Source organism: Amblyomma mixtum, chromosome 3 (assembly GCF_055824585.1).
Source record: "Amblyomma mixtum isolate Tamu chromosome 3, ASM5582458v1, whole genome shotgun sequence".
Taxonomy (NCBI): Eukaryota; Metazoa; Arthropoda; class Arachnida; order Ixodida; family Ixodidae; genus Amblyomma; species Amblyomma mixtum.
In genome coordinates this window covers 253,854,990-253,880,024 of record NC_143014.1, presented here as the reverse complement: position 1 = coordinate 253,880,024, position 25,035 = coordinate 253,854,990, and the positions used below count along the sequence as shown (strand labels likewise).

The following is a 25,035-nucleotide window of genomic DNA, read 5'->3' as shown; positions in this document are numbered from 1 at the left end:
TACGTCTAACTGGTAAACTGAAGATAGCTTCCCTTAAATATGTGAATTCCCTCAACTCGTGCTTTCATCTAACTGCTTTTACAAGCAGTTATTTCTCCGTACAGTGTCCTAGCAAGGCTAATGATTTTGAAGGATTAGAGGAACTTTCTTTATTGGTTCGATTCAATTTAATAATTGCCGTTCTATGTTTAAGGTATTCATTATTTGTATTTTAACCCTTGTTTCTGGCTGAGAAGATGCTCGACTCTGTCTACGTTGCTCCTCTTACTTGGATTAGAGAGAATGGTTCGAAGTATGGGTAAATAACTGAAATATTCTTACAAAGCACCAGGAAAATTGGTTGGTTTATTGGTTTATTGAGGTTTAACGTCCCAAAGCGAGTCAGGCTATGAGGGACGCCGTAGTGAAGGGCTCCGGAAATTTCGACCACCTGGGGTTCTTTAACGTGCACTGACATCGCACAGTACACGGGCGTCTAGAATTTCACCTCCATCGAAAATAAGCCGCCGCGGCCGCGATCGACCCAGCGTCTTTCGGGCCAGGAGCCGAGCGCTGCAACCACTGAGCCACCGCGGTGGGTCCCAGGAAATTCAGCCTAAGCAATTTCAACATATATACTTCACTTGCGGCATTTGTGCTAGGTTTAAGAGTGGATGCTGAAGCCTCAGTTATATTGCCACGAAGATTCAATTAGAGAATGTTTTGTGGGTGCATCTAGCTATGCAAATTAGCGTGATGGTCTGCAACAATTTTTTTTAGATGACATGATGCCTTAATGTGGCCTTGGTTCTTTCGTAAAATACTGGCGAACAAAACTATCGTGAGCCCTCTTTCTTCTCTGTGCAACTAGAATGATACTCACTTCACGAATTTAGCTCTTTGCAGAACTCTTGATTGTTCTAACCTTTTGAGAGGTAGCCAGTAAATATATGGGAATCTCTGAATGATTCTAACAGCACTGAAAAATATGCTAGGGAGCTCAGGGCAACAGGAAAAAAACTTTTCATTGTGGAACCATTCTCAATATCCGTTAATCCTTGTAAAAGCCATCACTTTACCTTCAATTTTCCGGCACAAAATGGCTGTATTGTGCGCAACCACTCAGAAATTCAGAAAAAAAACAAAATAATGCTTATCAAGTAGAAGCCTGCCTAAATAATTGCGCTGTGTTAGTGCCGAGTGCACAAAAAGCGCAAGCCACCCAAACAGCAACCTACAGTGCTACGCTTCTCACTTTACAACAGACCCTCAGACAATTTTTACTTATAGCGGTCAACACGCTTCCACCTTAAGAAGTTTTGATGCGAAAACAGACAGCTTATTTGGCTATTTCTGCGCGTCATTTCCATTCACCACTTCTCCATGCTAAGTTGAGTAAACGTTGCGAGGAACATTAGTATACTGTAAAGCATGCTCGACATCGCTATTGTCACATAACCTTCTTTCCGCACAGTTAGCGGCAGTAAGGTCGTGAACTGAGATAACTGCTGCTACAATACGAGAAATAAGCAACAGCTGAGCCAGACAAACTCCAACATAAAGTGCTTGAAGTATGTCGGACTTGGCCATTTCTAGCTGATAGGTTTGCATAGAAAGCACTCCAACTCACGTCTTAGCGCCCAAGGCTCAAGGTTCCTGACTCCCCGCACCAACTTGAGCAGCCCAAAGCTGCACTCAGTAGACACCTCGGCTGTAAGAAGTTTTCGCGTGAACGTCGGAGAAGAGTCGTCGATAGCTTTGCCGATCCAGTCTTTGAGCATGTCGATGTAGCTGACCTCAGGTTCTGCTGACACCGTGGCGACTGTCGTCGCCGTTGTCGTCGCCGCAGTCTCCGTAGGCGCCGATGCCTCGCTGAGAGAACATTGGCACAGGTTGGGGCCTGCCAGTAGGCTGGCCAGAAAGATGAAAAACACTTTGGTGTGCTGAGGTGCAATGCGCAATGACTGTCCGCAAGCCATGGCGAACGAACGACTAGAAACCCGCAGCCGTGGAAACTGCAGTGACTCGCGCCCACTCTTCGTCTCCGGGCGTCAGGCAGGCCGAGATCGCAAACGACGCCGGAATAATTTATTCCTCCAGCGCCTCTCGTAGTTTAAAGGCAGAGAACGAGAATGTTTAAAGACGCCGTTCCGTTCTTCTTTACGCCACTACCTCTGCCGAACTAGCGAGTGGAACACGCCCGTCTTTTGTGCCCCAGTGGCTGGCTCTTTGGCGATGCTTTCCTATGCGCCGGAGGTGCTAACTACCTCTTGAGCGATCACCCTGAATGAGAGGGAAGAGAGTGTGTCGCCGCTTTTGGAAACAACCGAATGGCGCATGCTCACGTCAGCCTCTGTTTCTTAACGGAAATACGTTTGTGTTTAATGGGAAAATATTGGGAAAGCCCTCCTATGGCGCACCCTTCCTCTTTAGCTCACTCAAGTTGAACCTGAGGAGCGGAGACCTCGGAGAAGGCAAGTAGGCGCCAAGGGGAGATGGGAGCGATAAAGCAGTTCTCTCTGCACTTCACTCTCACTCGTTTCTCTCACCCCGAGTGCAGATGTCAGGCGAGCGTTCACACTCTCGCGGCGGTGCTACCGCATCGCTTCATGGCGTGGGCAGCCCCGGTCTCCCCCTTTCCGACACAGACGCACGCTTGAATCCCCTGGCCGTTGTCCAGCTGACGACGTCAATAGACCGGCTTGTACCTCGAGTGGACGCGTTTCTCTCTTCGAGACACTCGACGGGAGAAACGCGGCTATGCAAACAACTTGTACACAGCCAATGAGAATAATAATCACACAATGCAAAATCAGTCGCCCCTCCATTCTGCGAACGTATTTGCAACTGAGGAAATTTATACTCCGCGCTGAACTTGTCGGCGATGTCATATGCGACATAGTACTGAAGAAGGAGTAGTATGCGTTCACTACATTTATTGCATCGTGAATCCCATAGGCCGTGCGAAGTCTCGTTCACGCTTCCCAGTAACACGATGATTTCGCTGCTTTCATTTAGATTTCTGCTGGCACTTTTGAGGAGCATTTTTAACGAAACTTGCGTTTTTATGATCTGTGCACTGACCGGCTTTCATGGAACATGTGCTCATTTCAAAATAATAACCATTATGTAGAACCTGTCATTTTTCTCCGGTACTAAACAGTACCCAGCCTCAACATTAAGCTGTAAACTGTATTGAAATTTTTTAAAGGCACCGAGGACAACTACATAAATATATTACTATTAGTATAAATCGATTTTGGCTCTTTCTCTTACGTTCATGCTAGGATGCTAAAGACGCATTTGTTACTGAGAAAGCTAGTTTTTATTCTTTTCTCGCGACTAGATTGCAACTTGTGACCTTACGACTGAAATGGTATTCCGTGATCGCGGACTGAAAAAGGGGGATGACAATGGCAACTGCACCGGTTCGATACAACTGTTAGTCTTTTTGGGTGGAAAGCTTTCTAAGCTTCCATTTAAGAAAAGTGCTTGATATTTGCCAGGATTACAAAAATAAAGATGGGCTCCGGGCTCTAGTCTTGATGCACAAGCAATTTATAATCCCTCAACGTTAAAGCTCCAAGTTCAGCGGAATACCCGGCGTCGTCCCGGCGGCGTTGTTGCAGAAAATCCACTTCACTCATGCTGTAACGTGTGTAAGTCTATGAAAAAAATTAAAAAATGGACACATATGCTGAATTAACGGTTGGCGCATGTCTCAAGCGGCTTAATTTTATACGGTAATTGAATTTAGCCAGAGAAAAAGTTCCGAAAATTATAGTTGGGATTCAAACCCATGACCCCTGGGGGGCCAGCCAGACATGCTACGGACTAGGCCAGGTAGGCACGTTGATTTAGCCAGGTGCAAGGTACGAGGGAGGTTATTTGTGTGTGGTGTTGGCTGAATTTCTGGTTATTATTGTGGAGATTAGTGGAATCAACAGGAGACGTACTAATTAGTGAGATAATAATCAGTGTAACATTATGTGCGTAAACGTCAGCATGGAAGAGTTCAAAGACAAGATACAGAAGCCGTGTTCCGATGATTGTATAACTGCGTAAACTTGAACAAACGACAGTGACTGTGTGCGAACAGCAACCGCTGAAGAAAGTGATTAGCGCTGCCGTGGCATACTCCTGAAAGCAGAGTTTAAGTCTCCCTCTAAAATTTTTTGTGGTCAAAATTTTGTCGCCTATGTTGAAATATGCAGACCTGGAAGAACAGCCTTGAGAAAAAGACCACGGATGACGCGGGCCACGAAAAGAAACACAGCATATGCTCGCTCTTCCCGATCTCGGCGTAGAACGGATGGTTCAGCAATGCAACCTGAACTTTCGCGTGCCAACTAACGAGTGCATCAGGTGGTTTCATTCTTTCAGGCTGCATGGCTCAACTGGTTGAAAATCAGTAGTAGTATTAGTGGCTTATTCTTACAAAAATACGAAAAGGAAGGATTTTTCTTTTTTTTCTGTTCCACGTGAACCCCACACCTTCACCGGGTAGATGTGCATGCTAAAGTAGACAGCCCTTTGCCTCCGAGCGAAGAAACAAGCTTTCTCACGATTCATTGTCCCCAGATTTTAAGCGACAGCTGGAATTAAATGAAAGGCATTATTCTTAATGCATGCGAGAAGGGTGTTGTGAGCCCCTTTTATTTCTTCTTGGAAAGCGGGGGGGGGAGGGAGGTTTTGCCCGAACGGCGTCGTTTACTCGTGCCTGTGTTTCTCGTCGCCCGTGTGTCCTCCTTTGCGTTTGTGTGTGTGTTTTTCCCTACGCCCGTGTGCGCGACGGGTGGCAAAAGGGGACCGGAACAGTGCGGGGACACTCCCTGTTTTGAGCGCCGGTGGCTGGCCCGGGATCGGGTCTTGTCGGCGGAGCCTGCGAGGCGAGTTTGGGCGCGAAACGGCCTGGTCAGGAAAAACGGCCAGGCCCTGTCGGCAAGACAGTGGCTTCTTCGACGCCAGGGAAGAAAGACGTTTGTGCTGTGTGTTCCGTCCGACCACTCTCTGTACCATAAAGTTAGTTTTCATTGTTTCTTTGCTAAAGAATTCGTTTCCGTGTCTTCACTGTCCCTTCAAAATTCACCGTCGCAAGATTCGAGTCTTCTATTTCGCAACAAAGGGTACTATGACACCCCGGTACCCATGACTACGACCATCATGACAGACAAGATGTAGAAGGCAGCCAACGGGCCAACCAATCATAGACACCTCAACACAAAAACAGGGATGCCAATTTGGCTCCCTCCTTCCTCATGTCGCGACTACCATCCATATCAGTGGTAGAAAATTACGATACGCCGTCGAAGTAGTGCCGTAGTTGTTCTGGTCGTAGTTTCTTCTGCTAGTGTGTCCTTTGCTAGACTGCATTGACTTTACACACTCGCGGTACTTTCGGCAAGTATTCGTATAGGGATTTCGTGCAGACATACCAGTTACCTAAAGCCTTTTCTTAGACATGAAGAAAGCAGTTCACATTAAATATTTTTGGCCAAACATTGCGCGTAAAAATGAATAAATTCGAGGATCATAGACTGCCCACGCCACATGGCCGATACTGGGTCAGCTCATTTTCTGCATCGTTTCTCGCAAAGAAATGCACGAATAGCCCAGCGTGATAGGAAAAATGTTTAGTATGCAAATTTGATATCCAACTGCTTTCGCTTCAACACCGTGCTCAACTAAAAGTGGAGTCAGGGTCCTGAGGAATTTTTCATGCTGCCCTGTCTTACAAGCAGAAGGGCTCACTCAGCACAGTGATCTGTGCGCACAACATTTATTATTGATTTACTACCGTTTGCTATGTTTTTTTTTTAAGATGGCAACAATTCTACGATGCCCCCCCCCCCCCCCCCGCCCAAGCTATACTCTATCTCATAAATTCTTTGCAGCACTACCAATACTAGAGATATCCTCAGCCAATGAGTTATGCGCACTGCACGTATTCCTCCGCACTTTGGCATCTGCTTTTCGTTTGCTTGTCTTCTGCTCGTCGTCTGGTCGCCGAGTATGCAAATACGATTAGCAAAAAACAAACCAGTTATGTATGCGCGCAATGGCCAAACACAATGAGAAACTTGAGAGGGTCATGCATGGAGCAGCTGCACATTGGTAATAGCTAAGATGTGAAGCTGCGTTAGAAGTCCGTGTACATATGCAGCGCTTCGGCATGGAAGCCGGAGCTATATAGTGGTGTTTGCTATTAAATTTTGTTTTTGTTTTTTATATTAGCTTAAGCAATAAGAAGTGAGATGGATCATAAATAATTTCACTTTTCCCTACTATCTGACGCGGCCGATAAAAAGCTCCTGTGCCGGTACGTATAGTAGCGATGTATATAGTGTGGCAGTCGTAACGGTATGATTGTGCTTATCGCTAAACATCAGTGTTTTGTGTTTGCTGCACCACAAGATGTGAAGTGGATCAATCACGTGTGTGCGCTTCCCATCGGCATGAAGCCAGGAGATTAGCGCAAGAGACAGTGTGGTCATGCATGACAGAATCTACGAACACAGCTCGCGTGGCGCTGTCGACACCGTATTCTCAACCACGCGTGAGCACACGTTCATGCCGTGCTTTACTGCCGCCGAATACAGTGCCAACAGAAGTGTGCATTTTGTGTGCAACATGCTTATTAGTTTGGTTTATGGTTTGGTTTATGGGGGTTTAACGTCCAAAAGCAACTCAGGCTATGAGGGACGCCGTAGTGAAGGGCTCCGGAAATTTCTACCACCTGGGGTTCTTTAACGCGCACTGACATCGCACAGCACACGGGTCTCTAGAATTTCGCCTCCATCGAAATTCAGCCCCCGCGGCTGGGATCGAACCCGCGTCTTTGAAACCAGCAGCCGGGCGCCATAACCACTGAGACACCGCGGCGGGGCAACGTGCTTAATAAGCGAACTGTTTGTATGCGCTGCAACTGTCGGTACAGGAAGAACCCGGGGAAGGGCGAGAGGGTCAGGTCGATGATCGAACTTGCCTAACCCTTGCGAGACAGCTCAGGACATCGCGCTCCTGACGTTCATCTTGGCTTGGAAACTTACCAATATTATTTTTAATGGTGGAGAAGAGCTAATCTAGAACGGAGTACTGCGTGTTGATACGCTGAGCCAAGCAACTTGCCGGGGTTGCCAGAAAATACCAGAAAATGCCAGAAACACGCCAGAAAATGAGTTGTTTGATCGAGCTGAAGGAATCCACGATGAGCATTGAAAAGCTGTTAAGAACGCCTTGAATACCTGCCACCTGTTGAAACAGCACGTGTGCCCCACCGCGGTGGCGCTTGGCTACTGACCCGAAAGACGCGGGTTCGATCCCGGACGCGGCGGCCGAATTTCGATGGAGGCGAAATTCCAGAGGCCCGTGTACTGTGCGATGTCAGTGCACGTTAAAGAACCCCAGGTGGTCGAAATTTCCGGAGCCCTTCACTACGGCGTCGCTCATAGCCTGAGTTGCTTTGGGACGTTAAACCCCAATAACCAATAACCAATCAAAATCGCACGTGTTACACACATTACAAAGCCCGCATTTTAGAGTGAAAATTTAAGCACGATGCGCTTAGAACGACAGTGGCACAGTACAACCCGTTTCTGAGGGTTATACCAGATTACTTGTGAACAAAAAAAAACATACTTTTGAGAGAGTAAGCGTTGTCTTACTCCGATATATGCACCTGGATTGAGGACAAATTCTGACGACAGTAGAACGTGAAATGGAGCGAGGCTTGCTGCACAATAGGAAACAGAATTTATGTCAACAACTGTTACTTTTTTTCCTGTTTTGGGGGAAAGAAATGGGCTCTTAATACTATAAAAAATTTCTGGAGCAGTGTGTAGGACTGAGGGCTTAATTACACGAGTCGATAATTTTAAACCCTCCCAATAATTAGACCCGAATCTACAGTTTCTCCCATGCCTGCGGAATGTGCTCAGTTTGGTCGCAGAAACAACGCCTGAACTACAACTCGAGCCATTCAAGATTAGCGTCGTGGCTTATTGGGCTGATTGACGCAGCTGATGGAAGCAGCTGAGTCAGTGAGTTCCGCAAAGATGGTAGCATGTAGCTTAGTGACTGGCTGCCGTAGTTAATTCGTATTTTTCGGAACATATCATGTTCCATTATTCCTTGTGCGGTAAACGTTAGTATTTCTTGTGAGGTTAGATATCTCTGTAATCAAAATGTTGCCCTGTTTTTTGCTTCTTAGGTATGGCTTAAATAGGAAATCATTGCAAATGTATTTCATGGTGGCTATGCGAAGGCTGCTAAAAAGTGGTTCTGTGTGAGCTAGGCGCGGCGCGTTAACTATTGCAGGAGCAGCTTTCTTTTGCAATAGTAACAGCTTATGGATGTTGCTTGTGGTGATGTTACCTCTGACCAGGTGGCAATAGTTAATATAATAAAAATAGCGAGTTGTATATTGACACTTTAATGGGTTACGGCAAAAAGAAGCATAGCCTCATTAGTATGCCGACACTACTCGAAACGTTTTTTGGAAATAAATTCAGCGTTAATATTCTATGTTTTAAGTGTTCATGAAATATAACTCCAAGGCTCTTGTGCAGGGAAGAAGTTCGATTTTCGAGGTACCAATGAGGAGGTGACCATTTATTTGGGCTTTCGTGATTTCTGCAAGAAATAACATGGCCTTAGCTTTAGTTCTATTAATCGTAAGTGCGTTCAATGTGCTCCATTTACGTAATTTACTTAGGGCATGATTGCAACGCGTACCAGCTCATTAGTATTCGAAGGTATGAAAAACAGGCTAGCATCATCAGCATAAATAATGAACTTAAAAGTACGGCCAATGCTAGTGATTTCATTGATATAAAGATTAAACAGTAAGGACCCAAGTATATTTCATTGGGGAATCCAAGAATTAGTTTCCATCATTTTAGAGGTATGAGCATTTATGATAACGCTCTGGCGGCGATGCTGTAGATTCGTTTTAAATAAATCGAGAAATAATTCCTTAAAGCCGTAAAGATCAAGTTTAATAATGTTTCAAGATTAATGCTATTGAAAATTTTAGAAAAGTCAACGAAAATACCTAAGGTTAAAATGTCATTTTCTATGCCCTTTGAGATTAGTTCTTTCTGAGTTAAAAGTGCCAACCATGCCTAGCGACCTTCACAGAATCCAAATTGAGAGTTTGTGACTATGTAACGTTTTCCGCAAACAGTAGTCATTTTGTCGTTAACTAATATTTATATGCCTTTTGAAAACATTGGAAGTATACATATTGGTTGAGAGTTCGAGATGTTCTTGTTATCGCCCCCTTTAAGCAGGACACTCACTTTTGCTAGTTGCACTGCTTCATGAAATTTCCCTTTCGCAAAGCAGATATTATGGATAAGCTCAAGGATTGGAGCTATATTTGGAATCACGTATTTAAAGGGTACAACTTCTATATCATCGGAATCTCGGAATATGTTATTCCGGAATATAAGAAACGTGCTTTGTATTTCAACAGCGCTGGTTGGTCTCTTGACTCAGCTATCACAATTCCTATCTCCGAGATAATGTAAGCTACGTGAATCGTGGGGCAGTGTGTTAAAGTTGTGAAATAGGAATTAAACGAGTTAGCAAGAGATGTTCCAGATTTTAATACACCATCAAGAGTCTTGTCTGGAACAAGGTTTTGGTCTGTGCTTATCCTTCCGATTACCATGTTCATCATGGTACTCGGATCATGGTAGTAAATCATAGTAATGTAATAGCCAAAAGCATACACTCTGAAAAAGGTACATAAAAAAAAACATTGGTGTTTCGGTGCGAATCCGGGTCCCTTGATCCTCACAAAACGAATGAACGAATACATTGTGTGGACGTAATATTTCTGGAGGGGCACACGTATATCTCGCAGATTACCTTGTCTCCAGGAAATCAAATCTCTTGTCAAATGAATATGCAAGAACTATAGCAATCGTTCTGATAGTGATTTTTCTCTGGCAATCACATGAACTACTGCCAAGTTTATTGTGTGGTCGTCATCTTCATTATGCTTTGTTACACTGCTCGAGCTGTTATTGCCTTCGACAACATCATTTTGGTGCTGCTTTATGCGCTTGACTTTTTTTTTTTCACCTATGCAGGCAGCGCCACAATCAGTCAACAGGCTATCTTGTAGACTACGCCCAGGACACAGCTTACTCAATGGGGTCCTTGACACACGCAAGGTGTTGCCGTAGTTTGCATAAAGAGAGAAGGGCCACTCAAATGTTGTAATTGGAAAATAATCAGTGAAGGCCTTAACTCACACCGCAAGCATAGGGGCAGGCACCAGCTGTTTAGCTTGCATTACAGTTTGGTTTGAGCCATCTAGATGCGAACTGCTCCTGTAGATGCAGTATCTCGTCTGGATAGCTAGTGCCCATCAGGGGACCGCATAAAATGCAAAGGCCTTATTTTGATTCTGCAGCAGCCCCCGCAGTGTTTCACGCCTTACGGGGATGACACTGAGCGAGCGGCCTGGCGCTTGTTTTTATCTCGATGACATTCTTGTCAGTGGTACCACAAAGGAGAGCACAGACGCTGACTAAGAATGGTGCTCTCTGTACCATTCAACAAAATGGGGCTTGAAGCTTTCAGCTTATAACTACAACCTGGACTAAGGAGTGCAATAAGAACGCAGTTGGGATGCACTCAGTAGCTCGTGCATACAAGTCAGGATCATGAAACTGCAGACTCCTGGAGACATCGTCATTTTCGAGTTTGGTCTTCAAGAGGGCGGGAAGGTGCCTGGAACCGTAATTAAACAGGTGGGTTGAACACCATGGCTGCTTCCGTACGCTGGGAAAATTACTAAGCATAACATGGATCACATAATGGAACACTGTCACAGACAAACAGCATTAGAAAGTCGTTAGTGACCCTCGCATAGGAAGCGGATTTCACAGGAACAGAGTGTACCAAAACTGTGAAGACGGAAGCACACAAAGCTACTACCAGTGAGACACCAGGAACTTGTATGTGAGGGGAGGGGTGTATTTGGCAATATTTGATTTCTGTGATCAACTAGCACGTGTCAAATGGGCAGCAAATTGAACACTTTTGGCTTTTCTCAGCTGAAGCAATTAATACAAAGTATGTATACCTGCCGAACATGTATAGTGGCCGCAAAAATATCTTTCCGCAATCCACAGCACTCAGTTTGCAACATAGCACCTGTTAGCTTATCCGAATTATCTTTCCATATTCCACAACACTAAGTTAGCAACAACACATCTGTTAGGTTGTCCAAGCACCAAGACTGTGTTGTTCTGACATACCCAAACCCATAGTGCCAAAGTTCATTAGGTAGGGGTAAGAGACTTAAAAGAATGAGCACTCATAGGCTCAAAAAAGGAGAACAGCCGCGGCGCGGAAGTGACAGAAACATTAACATTGACATAATACAGAGTAAACAAGGCGCAAAATAACTGTACATGGCTCACGAAGGAGAGCAGATTAACAAAAGTAATGATTGCCCTGACGTGAGTATAAATATATTACTTTATAACGGACTGATAATATGACCAAACAAGAGATATTTTGTTCATATATGACTGCAGCTTGGAGCACGTAGGTTATCTGACGTCTTCAAAACCCACAAAACTCAAAGGACAAGAAAGAATATAGTTTCACATTATCAAAAAAAAAACAGAATTGATGTTGTGGGGCAGTGACTGACTAGCACATACATAATACATCCCATTACTGCGGCTTAGTGAATATGGTGCTCGAGTGCTGATCTGAAGGACACGGATACGATCCCAGCCACGGCCGCCGCATTTCGATGGAGCCGAAATGCAAGAGGCCCGCGCTCTGTACAATGTCAGTGCACACTAAAGAACCCCAGGTGGTCGCAATTTATTCCCAGTCATCCACTACAGCGTCCCTCAGATCATGAGTCGCTTCGCGAAGGTAAATCCCCCGAAACCAAACCTAACCATACATAATACACAACGAACAAAACACACAATGTACTGCACATGAACAACTCAATGGAGAGTAAAAATTTGAAAAATGTGGGAATGGCGACCTTGTTTAACGATGCACTAGCTGTGACTAGGTAAAACAAAAATGAACTTGAAGAATGAAAACATGGGAAACAAGAAGAAACGATAAATGAGCAAAGAAAAATCCATCTTCTTCGATGTCTTCGATGTCTTCGAGGCATTGACACCCAAGGTCATCGTCATCTATGCTGATGTCATCTGAGCTTGTGGTGTCTTCTTTGCCAAGATTCACACACACAGGTTGAGGAGTATCAATAAATGCGTCACTGTTTTTCTAATTGCTTATCCGTCATTAATTACATGACGCACATAGCTCTTCAATTTCTCAGCAGTTACTTGCTTCATGTCATCGCACACCAGAGGTTCAACACCCTTTATCTTGAAGGTCCTGTTTGCAGACACAAAAAATGTTTTGATATCACTCTACACTAACTCAATTGGATTTAGTCATTTAGTCGGCAATGGTACGGTGGCAAGCGCACAGCCTGGTGACCTGCAGCTGCAGCAACATAGTCAACACGGTATTTGTCACCTCCGATATCAACGCTTTCCACCAACTTAGCCAATTAAGCTTTGGTCATGTCTTCAGTCCACACAACACCTTTCTGAGAGAGCTATTCCTGGATATCTTTCTTCAGGGTGCTCATGCAGAGAACTTTCGCTTGCTTTACTGCGTGGTAAGGCGCATTGTGTATAACTATCACACTTCCTGGAGGCAGGCGCGGCAGCAGTTTCGCACTAAACCTCTTTCGTAATGTGCCCCATTAATTTCCTTGCGGTAGTCACCGGTGCTCCTTTTTGCTGGAACACCTCTCCGGTCCCTTTAACGAACCCTTTCTCGTTCCTGCAGAGGGTAACGATAAGCCTTCCTCCTCTGCCGGTGGGGTTCTGAAGGCCCGTAGTCAGCCCGGGACGTTTCGCGTCGCGCGAGCTGTTGACATTATCAGTCTACCCACACATGGTTTACTGGGTGACCGGCGTTGACCCAGGGCTCGTCAGTGTAAAAAAATGGGCCTCTCTTGCCTTCGAAGTTCTTTGATCTGACCCAGGTAATTTGCAGCGCCATTGCACAATGAGTTGCCCAATCAGCGTACGGTTGCGCGACCAGTTCTTAACTTTAAATCCCGCCTTTTTGATCATTCAATGCATGGTCGCTGTGGACACGAACGGCAGTCCGTCGTCTTCATTGTAGTGGCGAGTCAATTTCGCAATGATGGACGCCTCATTTAAGCGAAAGAAGCTGCGCACATCTCGTCGCTGCGCATTGAGATCGATGTCGTCGATCTTACTCGTACTTCGCGTCCCCGCCACCGCGCAGAAATTTCTTCGACGATGAAACCTTGCCACTTTTCGCAAGGTTCGAAGCCCGCTGGTACAGCAAGCGCGCACTGATCGTGAGCGCGGCAGAACTGTTAACTATGGAATTCATGCTGCATGACTTGCCGCATTCCTGACGAATTGCTCCAAGGATGTTCATGGCAACCTGTTTTACTTCTTTCCAGTAGCCAAACACCTTAGTTCTGTAAGTCGCAGGTGGTGTAAAAGTTGCCATGTTTCCAAAAGGAGGAGTATATTTTGTTTTATTCTACCGTCAAAAGTCCGCTGCGGTCCGGTCATGTGCTGTTAGATTTTGCCGTAACATGCGCCGAAACTTGTCACTGTGTGTTTGCTTATTTCCGTTTGAGAAATACGGCTGAAACCGGATAGTTATTGAAAAAAAAGCAGTATATCAAACAATCTAAGTCGAACTGCATGACATTTGGTTTTCTTCGTGGATATAAAAACGTACAAATGCTACTAACACCTCACATCGTACATATCGCGATTCTGGAATCAAGGAGACGACCTTTGTAGCTGCAATGTTTTCCGTAGCGCAAGACCATGACCGCTGCACTCATCGCAGCCTCGGTAGTGCTGCAAGGAACTACTGAGATAGAGTATCAGTATAAGCTTAATATCTCGACACAGCTGACCCGACGCCCCAGCGATCACCTGGTGGTTTTGTCTTTAGCCTGCTTACTCGTAAAAAGCGAATAAAAGGCTTTGACTTGTTGTGGAGTTATCCTAACTGAACCTCCTTTGCCGCGGTTCTTATCGAACTGGGTTCAATAATACAACGCGAGTACCGCGCAGGACGTATGCGCCTTTGGAGTCCTTTTGAATGACATAGGGGTAAAGTCGCACCTTTGCTATTCTTCTGAGCGCATCGTGGGTGTGGTCGGTACTGCCGCTTCACAGGCCCGTTTAGGCGTCTCACAGGCGGCTACCCGGCTGGGTACCACAAAGGCCTGTTCGGACCTCTCACAGGTGGTTTCGCGGTTGGCATCCAACAGCTCCATTTTGGCGTGTCACGCCCGGTTGAGCATCTTCTCTGCCCGAATTTAAACCCAGCTAAGCCATAAGTTTAGCTTAGCAGGTCTTTCTTTAGTGCTCATGCCCAAAGTAACTTTCCTAATAAAGAGCAAAAAAAAAGAACGAAAGCGCGACAACTTTTGCGCCTCTCCTCATCAAGTTACGTTCGGGCTGAATGTCACTGCGAAGGCGTAGTACCTTGGACCCTTTATTTAAACGTAGTGCTCTCCTGGGTACTTCCAACCTTTCGGTGGAGACGAAGCCATGCTAGAGGTGCGGTATCGGTGCTGCTGGGCAGATCTGAGGACAGGAGTTCCGTCTAGTGAAGAAGTTTGGTGATGGGCGAATGAAGACGACTGGGTTTAATTACATTTTGTACAACGTAAATAGCAAACGGGAGAGCCTTCCTTGGCCGTACTTTTCACTTAGTTTTATAGGTATCTCATTTCTTAAAGGCTCTAGATGAAGGAGGGTCCTGCCAAGGTGGTAATGTTCTGAAAACTTCACTTTAGCCCATGATCACACACCCACACAAGGCGAAATTGGTCGTTATATACATTGCATTCCATAGGTCGCTGGAAGGCCTCATACCACTCCTGGCGCAGTGGCGCGGTGGTTAAGCGATGTGCCACTTCCCTGCGATGGCAGGTGTGGGGACCGGTGGAGCTTGTGAGACCCAGGTTGCTCTTTCCAAGAAACACTTGGTTCTTGCATGGGCAGGATCGAAGGTACATGTATCTTTGATACTGTCTTGCGAAACATTTTGTGTCTCGGTATGAGGTATCTCTTGTAATATATGAAAGTATCGGAGTATCGGTATCGAAAATACATTCTTATTGTACTGTGTTTTTTATTGATACTCGCTACTAAATAAAGAAATATGCCGCATTTTTTGAGGCTGCTATGATTCAGAGTTTGGACCGCCGGCGGTCGCTCAGGCGGTGGTTGGTTGAAAAAAGGAATGGCGTAGAATTAGAGAGTTATGATGCCTAGGCTGTTGGCCAGGTCAATCTTCTGGCTTCCTACGTTCGTTGTTTGAGAAATAGCTAGAAGACGTATATATCACCCTTATCTACACTGGGTGACAGAAGGGACGAGGAAACAGGCTCATTATTGTGACAAAACAACACCCCTTCACCCATATTTCAAGCTGCGGTGGTTGCCAACAGGAGTAGAAGACTTTCGCCGTCGTGCTCAGGAGTTTTCAAAACATCTGATGTTCACTTTGTCAGCACGATAAATGTCACGTACTCCTGCCACTCGGGTCAACGGGGGATCCAAAGCGCCGACAGAGTCAAATGCATCAGCTGACGCATACTTAAGAGGCGCTAGTGAAACCTGAGTTCATTAACTTTACATGCAGGATTCTCGAGTCGATGCGAAAATGCTTCACTGTTATCCGTGGATAAAAGGGAACTTCATAAAATACGACATGCCCACATACTCGGCTGCTCTTGTGTAAAAAGAGGCGTTTTTTAATTTGATTCGCTTATAGTACGGCAGCATCACGTGTCTCTTTCGGAGCGGTGGTTTAAGCAAATGTTGTTATTTAATGCGGATATGTTACGGTAACATCTAAATAACAGAGATGAGCAAGGTATGTTTTGCCTAATAAAAACTTTCATCTATTAAATTTTGTTATTTTGCTTCTAGCTTTTAGCATAGAAATCTCTATTTGAAACGCCTGTTAAACATATTGATTGTGAAATAACTGTAGAACTTTCTCAAGCGCACGGAGCATGCGCATTTTAGCGTAGGGCAAAGGCACAGGCAACCAGGCAAATTTTGCAGCAACGGACGAAAATTTTCTTCAAGTTTATTATTATGTAGTGCCCAAAAGCCGGTTCGCATGGAGATAATTTAGCCTAAAAGAAAGATTTTGCTTGGCAGTCAACTGAAGTAATCGTTGAACGTTGTCAGTCCAATGCTAATGGTCTAACCAAACGAAACTAGTCATGCAGAGAGCAAGGTTTATAGAAATTGGAGCTTAAAGAAATCAGTCCAGCCGGATTCGTTTGAGGCTTTCAAAAACACTGTCATTCATCTAATACAGTCGAGGTTTCGTGAACCACGAAAAAATTACTTAACTTACTAACAATGGCACAAGCTTTATTAGTATTAAATTTCTGTGATGTATCTAAGTATCGCTGATACAGTACGGAGTATCTGTATTAGATATCAATTCTGGTATCGGTATCGGTATCGGAAATGCAATTCTTGATGGTATCAGAAGTCGGTATCGGAGATACTTTTTTGAAGTATCGTGCCCAACCCTGACCTAGTTATGCTTGTTTTCACCGCGGGCCCACGCTTCAGGCAAGCAAACACACAACTGATAAAAGCGGGGAATGGCTACTACAAGTGTTAGCAACTAAAAGGCGTGCTGGCTGCTTCCAAGCGAGGCTTGTTGTCGCCGTTCCTAGCAGCGTCATTGTTGTCGAGGCGTGAGAGGTGAGCCGCAGCGTAATTCCCGAAGAAATTACGTCTCTGCTGCTACGCTAACAACGACAAGCTGTTTGCGAGCCGGATAGTTCGAATGCCTCGTATGTGCGCACCAGCTCTTTGTGTATCTGTGAGCAAAAAAAAAAAGAGCGCTGAGAAATTACAGGGCAATAAGCGATGGGCGCTTACTTTCCTGGTACATAACACAAGAATGCCAGCAAACGAGAAGGGACGGTTAGTTCAGCGCGGTGGCTATGATGGCGTGCCAGTTTAGGATGTTTTTGTCGCTAAGAGCGCACAGCTAACTCGACTGATCGTTCTATTAGCGTACAGGGCTTGTTATTTGCGGAAAAATTTGCTACAAATGTTCAGTGAATGTGATGAGCAGAAGGAGCTGTTTTACTCATAAATGCTTCTCACGTTGATCATCACATATCTTTCTTCTGGAGCGTGAGTGTACTTGCGTGCTTGCGTTCATGAAGACGAGCTAGGTTTCCTGTTGATGTGCTCAGCAAACCCATGTGAAAATTTTAAATAGGCTGACGACATGATGAGAAGAATTGCGGTCCTTCTGTGCAAAAGTATTAGTTCACTTATTTTCTGCCTTAGCCGCCGCGGTGGCTCAGCGGTTATGGTGCTCGGCTGCTGACCCGAAAGACGCGGGTTCGATCCCGGCCGCGGCGGCTGGAATTTCTTTGGAGGAGAAATTCTAGAGGCCCGTGTACTGTGCGATGTCAGTGCACGTTAAAGAACCCCAGGTGGTCGAAATTTCCGGAGCCCTCCACTACGGCGTCTCTCATAGCCTTAGTCGCTTTGGGACGTTAAACCCCATAAACCAAACCATAAATCAAACCTATTTTCTGCCTTAGCCGTCCGTTGAGTGGCTGTAGGAGCGAAAAACACGAGGAGCGATAAAGACACGTGCCGCAAGAAGCTGCGTTTCATTTTACGAGCCTGTGACCAAGGAAGAATAAAGAAGAAATATCCACCTCACGGCTTGTATAGCAAGCATGCTTGCTGGCGACATCTCCTGTTTCTGTTGACAACGTGTCGTCCTTCGTTTCGTGACCACAGACGGATCCACATCGGTCTGTTCCCAATTTAATTCACTCATAATACCTGTTTCCATATATTTTGTGGCCTTTGTTTCAGAGTATTGTGGCCTGACAGAAAAAAAAATCAAAATATTTATAAAAAAACGCATAGGAGAGAATCCAGGTCAATATCGCACATATACCTAAATAGGAGTGGTCAATTATACTGGACCGTGTTTGTCCTTGCTGTCCTGCGCTGTTGAAAAAGCTCGTTATGTGTTACCAACTCACGCAATGCAGTGTTCTTCTGAAAAAAAAAAAGCTAGTTTTTTTAACTGAGGACATTAATAGGTGTGCACGGTACCAAAGCTCACTATCGAGTTAATTCTTTTATTGTCGACGGAAACATACGACCATATTTATTGAAATGATTTGAGAAGACCTCGTACAACTGTCGGCTTGCCTGCAGTTGAATTTCGTCCGTTAAAAAGGTGTTCGATTTGCGGATGCAGGCAGAACACAACGTGGTAGATACACAGGATCCCTACTCCGTGGGAGACAAGGGTGTTGCGAGGGTATATGACAGGGCGAGAGGTTTACCAAGCATCTTGCAATAGCAACCTTTTGCAGAATCTATACAGGTGGTAAGGACGCATTGTTGAGTCAGGCTAGTCGTGAACTATGATGCTTTTTCAACCACCTGCCGCTCTTTATAATGTACACTGACTTCGCACAGCCCAAGGGCAATTTCTTATATCCCCGCCATTAAAATCCGTTCGCCGCAGCCACGATTCGATATCGCTACCTTTGGCTCACTACAGTAATGGCGACAGGAATTCATTTTACTGAATGACTACCCTATTCGTGTCCCAGGAGATATGATAAACACCACTCGTACAAGTAGTTTTCTCTCATCGGCTGGTCTTGTGCAGGGCCCTCTCCACAAGGCAAGCCATCGCTGATGTGGAAGGAGCGAAGGGGCAAACACCACTCTGGTTGTGGCATGCCAGATGGCTGCGTTCTAATGAAGCGCTGCATAGAGATTTCTGAAGGCAGGGGTGAAGGAGAGAGCCAAAGAAAGACGAGAGAAAGATGCGCAGTGATGGAAGGTGGTTTCGGAATTATTTCTATCATCAGCGGTTCTTTATCATGCACTGACAACATCGCAAGGCCGCTAGCGGGCTTTGTAACCACTGTCTCGTGGAAACTAAAACGCTTGAAGGAAGAACATTAGGACATTAAAATGTTTTGTATAGAAGTAAATGCATCGAATAAAAAGTCAACATCATGCAAAATAGTGTAGTCAATTTTAACCGTGTGAGGAAAAAATATTCGGAACGCATGTCAAGTATTCTGAGATGAATAATTGTGTTGGCTGAAATTCCTTAGCTAAGTTTTCTTAAGGTGCAATATTTCAACTTTAATAAAACAGGCCGGCACATGGTCAACGGACGACTACTTTAGATACGAACATTTCTGGTATGAGACACGCAGAGGCGTTGCTAGAGGGAGTACCAGTGGTGTGGTCGTATGGCGCGTTAACCTTCCCGATTGCTCTCTATGCGCAATATCCTGAAGCCCTGATTCAGTGTGCAGCTCGCGTAAAATGATGTTATAGGGATTATTAGCATGATTACTTACAAAAATATAAAGACTTGAACGGAACTCATGATTTGCGTAGTATATGCTTAAAAAATTATATTCATATATATTTCTTTAGACATCCCCGTCGCACGCACTTACATACTTTTATTCACGCTGCCTGTCATTATGTAGGCTCAGATTTGATTTTTCTTTGTTGTTGTGCGAACGTGAGCTAGCATTCTTCTTTCTAGACGTCATGGGCCGTATGGTGCGGGTCCGTATTGTGCACAGCTGGGAGGGCGCAGACAGCTGTTGGCGCGCAAAATTGATTCGTCACAATCCGCGGGGGCTCGGCTGCGATCTCGTTGGTTAACTTACGGAATCAGTGCACGGACAACCAGCGGAAAGAATGAACGGCATCTTGGGCCCAGCGCTCATGCTTCCTCAGCCTTATTCTGTATTTTTTTTCGTTATGCACTACGGGGAAATGCAACACCCTAAATTCCTGGCACCAGAGTGTAACCATAATGCAGCGTCTTGGCCACAAATTCATACCTCAATTTTGAGGTATTTTTTAGCCGCGACATTCGCAAACAGGAAACTTGTTTTTAACCAGACTCGGTGTTTTTTAACACAAAATTCTGCACGCGGCTATTGCTTTTCTACTACCTTCACTTTGTCTTCTTTTCATTCCGTTTCGCCGTCGCACTAAGGTAAGAATCCTGCTGTGGTCGTCGCACTTCCTTATGCCACCAAGCACTACGAAAGGGAAAGAAAGGGGAGGAAAACGCTCAAAAGAATTTTTGAATCAATAAAAAAAAATTACTAGCTATGATACTGGGGAAGGCGGGAGGGGGACGGGGTAAAGAGCCCACCTGGAGTTATACTGATTTTTTCAGGTAATATGTTCTGCAATTCTGAAAGTTTCCTGTATCGGTTATAAGAGTGCTTTTTTGGCATAGCGTTGTAAGCGGCGTAGCGCATCAGAATATAAATGAGACATGCTGACTGGTTTAGGGTTTAAGGCGGTTTTACGTCCCAAAGCGACTCAGGCTACCGGGCACGCCGTAGTGAAAGGCTCTGAAAATTTCGACCACCTGGGGTGCTTTAACTTGCACTGACATTGCGCAGTAGACAGGTCTCTAAAATTTCTCCTGCATCGAAATTCTCGTCTTTCGGGTCAGCAGCCCAGCGCCGTAACGACTCAGCCACCACGGCGGGTCGGCGTTGCGCGCTGACTAGTAAGCTGGTAAACTAATACTGAATAGTTAACATTTTTAACAATTACTGTAAGTCTCCTTATTCACTAAGAGGCGTGTAGCCAAAAGTAATTAATATCCATGTCAGGTTTTAGGATTCCGAAAACGCAGTTACCCTCGGCGTTGTGATCCAACACATTTGGCTATTTCGACGAGTTATGTGCACTACAGGGGTTGCTTTATCGGTAAGCTTTTCGAAAGCTCATGTATTCTGGCATGACGTAGGCAAAATTTGTTGGGCCTCAGTGCCCAGGTTAACTGTTCTTCAAAATTCTAAATATTGATATGGATATTCTTTACGTAGGGCTGAACGCCTCTCAATAAAGGAGCCTTACAGTAATAGTTAAAGAGTTAACTATTCAGTTTTAGTTAACCAGACTGCTGTTTGCACGTCTTTACTGTATTCTGATGCTCTGAACCGATGGCAATGCTAAGCAGAAAAAAGTGCTATTCTAACTCAAAAAGGCTACTTTTACAAATTGAAGCACATCTTTGCCGAAACATCCGGTATTCGCGCCTGCTGGGAGGCAGGGTACAGTGGTGAGCAGCCTTGTCTAGAGCGCTTGAGCAGTGCGCACTTGGTAACAAAAACCGAAATTAGAGAGCAGCCCCTCATTACAGGGCAAAGTTTTCGTGCCTGCTTTGTTTACGAGGCTATCTGGCGCTACTTCCGTGCAAGCGTTGCAGCTGGACCCTAGAGGCTGCCACAAAATCTGGATTTGTTTGCAAGGAAGTGCACCGCCCGAGCGCTCTAGACAAGGCTGCTCACCACTGTACATTTCCTGCTCGCTAAAACTCAAGCACAGCGTGTTGATATTTTATGCAACTTTTTTTTTGTTTTCGATATATTCGCAGCCCCAAGAAAGACACTAAGAGTGCTCTGCGGGGCGTCGAAACATCTGAAGTCGAATTAAAATTCTCCACCGCTCTCGGGTCTGATCCTCTTGATGGCTCAGATAGTATTCTGCGCAGCACGTGCGGTAAAGGACGTTCTCTGTTCGTCAGTAAGGTTGGGTGTGCTCTGGGGACCGCTATCTAAGTCGTCATCCTGTACGTAACACGCCTCATTTCGGATGCCGAAAGCAAAGCAGGCGCTACTGCAGCTCAGACGCTCCAACACTACACATGGCACGCTAAGAAGGCCACATGTCGACATAGCCCGCTGGCGGCGCCTGCTAGCGTTTATTTTTTGTTTTACTTTCTGCAAAAAGATAAAAATCGGAAAAGGTACAGAAAGTCGCGGCAGAATTTTTTAACCGGGTAACAAGAGTTCGGAAATTCGCGACGGTGCTGACTGTAAGACATTGTCTATCCGCAGAAAAATCTGCTGGCAGAAATTTTTGCACAGTTTTTGCAATGACTGTGCAGGAATTATTCAAAGCACTTATCTAAAGAAGCCGCATTAAATATTGGAGAGATTAAACAGTACAAAGAAAGTTACCAATGCCACATTAATGTATTTAAGATTAATTTTGTACCTAACACAATTCTTGACTACAATAATCTTCCGATTGATGTGGTTTGTGCCCCGATTTTGAAAGAGTGCATCAAATTATCATAAATGATAATTTGATCTACTTTTTACAGGTATGTATGTATGTTGTAATTGATACTAACTAGTCGTGAATTCGTTGATTTTTCTTTTTTTTGCATGGTGTATTACCACAACGACAAGTTTCCGATATCTTCTTTCCATTTTATACCGCATATAGTTAACTTCCCTACAATAATGCGCCATGGGTGCAATGAATCCTGCAATAAATAAATAAAAATAAACATCCTCTGTGCTACTTAATTACGCAATTACTTCACCTCTCTAGTCGACATCATCAAAAAACATTCCCCGGTGGTTTCCTTGATTTTATTGACTCTTGGCCTCATTCCCACTCTAACCTCGAGGAGGAGGCTCAGTTGATGCAGTATGGCTACGTTACGTAGGGCTGATTCCGGTGCTAGCCTGTAGCGGAATCGCACCTGCTTTCAAATTTTTCAATAAATTGGCACTTTTGCGTCGATGGTGGCGACCTCGTGTGAGCCGATAGATCTTTCTTTTCTCGTGGGAATAAGCTAATAAACGAGAGATAAGTAAAAAAAAGTCGCTGTCTGTCGTGTGAAAGCGGCCGGCGTTCAAGGGGAGTGGTGTACGGTACGAGCCCTTTGCACAGAATTTGTAATCAGTGATTAAAGGAGTATGTACACCTAGATGTGGTGCTATGCTTTCTTCTCTGCAGTGATGCTGAAGGCATTAGTGTGCATCAATCACCACATGGTGTTCGCCAACGACCGCTAAATAATTTATAACCGAATTTTTCCGTCATGCTGCTTCGGTTTGAACAGCCCAACGATGACTGTGACGTCAACGAGTGCTTGTAAGTAACGCAAAGCATTAAAAAACTGCCGGATAATCGTTGCTTCTACATTTGTTGCCATTCCGGCTATTGAGGCAGAGTGGCGTAAGGATTTTAGTGAATTAAAACGACGAAGCAGTGATTATATCGCTGTTATACGTGCCTCCCGTGAACAATAAGCACACGTTGACGTCAGAGCCATCGGGCGGCAGTTGAAACCGAAACCAAAACAGCATGACGAAAAAATTTGACCGCAAATTATTCAGCGGTCGTAAGCGAATACCACGTGGTGATTCATTCTTAGTAGTATATTTCCGATCATTACGGAGAACAAAACATAGCGCCAAAATTAAGTATCTATACTCCTCAAAGAGTTTTGTACAACTGGTGAAGGATATAATCTGAAGCACATTTTTTTGTGCTTAACACCAGAGGTAAGCAAGAACCAGCTGCTTTTTCATGCTACTCCATCGAAAGTAATTTAGAATAATTTTCCAGTCGTTTTTGCATCAGTTTCACCTGATAAAGCAACGCCCACCTGAGTTTTTTTTTTTGTGCATAGAAAAATTATTAACCATGTGCTACTTTAAACATGGTCACAAATTTCAAATTGTGTGTTCAGATGAACATCAATAATAATGACGCCGCTAGTTTCTTCTCGGAGCAAATAACCGCGCCTTCCGCACCCCCTCTGTTCGCATGTAGTGGATGGAAGGCATTTAACGAGTGTAAGTCCGCGGTTATTCACTTTTTTGTCGTCACCTTCTATTCGATTCTTGACACCCGCCCGTCAGTTTCACGGATTCCAACCAAAGGGAGGACATGGGACAATTTAATTGCAAAAGTTTGCAGAAAAAATCAAATTCAAATGAAAGCACTATATTACCCCACTGTCTTAGATACAAAGCAGCCTTTCTTTTTGTAGATACAAAGCACCTCTCTTATTTCTTTTCTTCTTTTCTTTCTTCCTGTTATGCAAAATTTTTCACCGGGGACCGGTTGCAATTCATTTATGTTAAAATTGGATGAAGCCTGTTGCGCCAACCGGCGGGCAGGGCACTTTTTCTTCTTTTTTTTGGCCTTTCTAATATATGTTGCTAACGAGGTGGGGGGGGGGGGGAGGAATCCGACTGTGCGGCCTGCTCGTGGCAGCCCCCGACACTAGACTCGGGCCGGTGAAGTTTCAGCTACTAGGCACTGTTCTGGTGCAACGACAGAGGTCAGAGTGGGACTGCCGGGCCTAGAGTTACTGTATATGCTACTGTATACAGTAACTCTAGCCGGGCCCCGCTCTGTTGGGTTGCAAATCTCCGGGAGAGGGCGCAGCGGTCTGTCCGCCACATAATGAGGGTGTCGCAGCCCACGATGCTCGTTGCCCGTGTGCGGGGGCAGGTCCGAAGGGTTTTACGGACTAGGCACGTGGAATCCGGCTCGAGAGCAGAACGGCGGCTTGAAATCGAATACGCCAAGTTAAGCACCATGGCCTTCTCTCGATACGAAGGGCGTAACACCCAGCCGGGGACGCGTTGTTTCCAATTCCGAAGAGCTCAGTGCCACGCGGGGGCATGCGACAGATCGAACCAAGCCTGGGTTTTGGAGAAGTCGCCCATAGGCCCGAAGACGGTAAAAGTGACAGAGCTAGTAGCACATTCGAGAGGCCAGTAAGCCCCGAAACTCGGGGAAGCCGGGCAGTTAATACCGAGCAGCGGTTAGTAGACCTGTCGAAATAGCAGAACGACACCAAGCCTTCGGAGCGCGCGCGCAAGGAGACTTTATGGCAGCGTGAGTTGTGAGCTGCGGACATATAATGAGACTCCAAGGTGTTGGAGCTTGGGGGTAGGAATTTCACAGGCTATGGCTGGGCGCGAACGCCGGAGGAGCGACGCCATTGGAAAACCGTGGAAGGGTTCCCACTGCGAGCGATTACCTTGGAACAAGAGCCGAAGCACCAAACGGCCGCGCGGAAACTCTGTCATCTTAGTACTGTTGAAAGGTCCGGGTGGCGCAACCTGGCATGTGGGGGCGGAAGCGGGGG

The 25,035-nt window shown here is 45.3% G+C and overlaps 1 protein-coding gene across 1 annotated transcript in view; it reads right to left on the bottom strand.

Moving 5' to 3' along the window:
- Positions 1 to 2,357, bottom strand: part of LOC149354396 (nose resistant to fluoxetine protein 6-like) — a 51,953-nt gene extending 49,596 nt beyond the window's left edge. The window contains exon 1 of the mRNA XM_089583311.1: positions 1,610 to 2,357. Within this exon, the coding sequence (XP_089439437.1) occupies positions 1,610 to 1,958 (349 nt within the window). The 5' untranslated portion in view covers positions 1,959 to 2,357. The remainder of the gene's footprint in view (positions 1 to 1,609) is intronic.
- Positions 2,358 to 25,035: the final 22,678 nt, after the last annotated feature.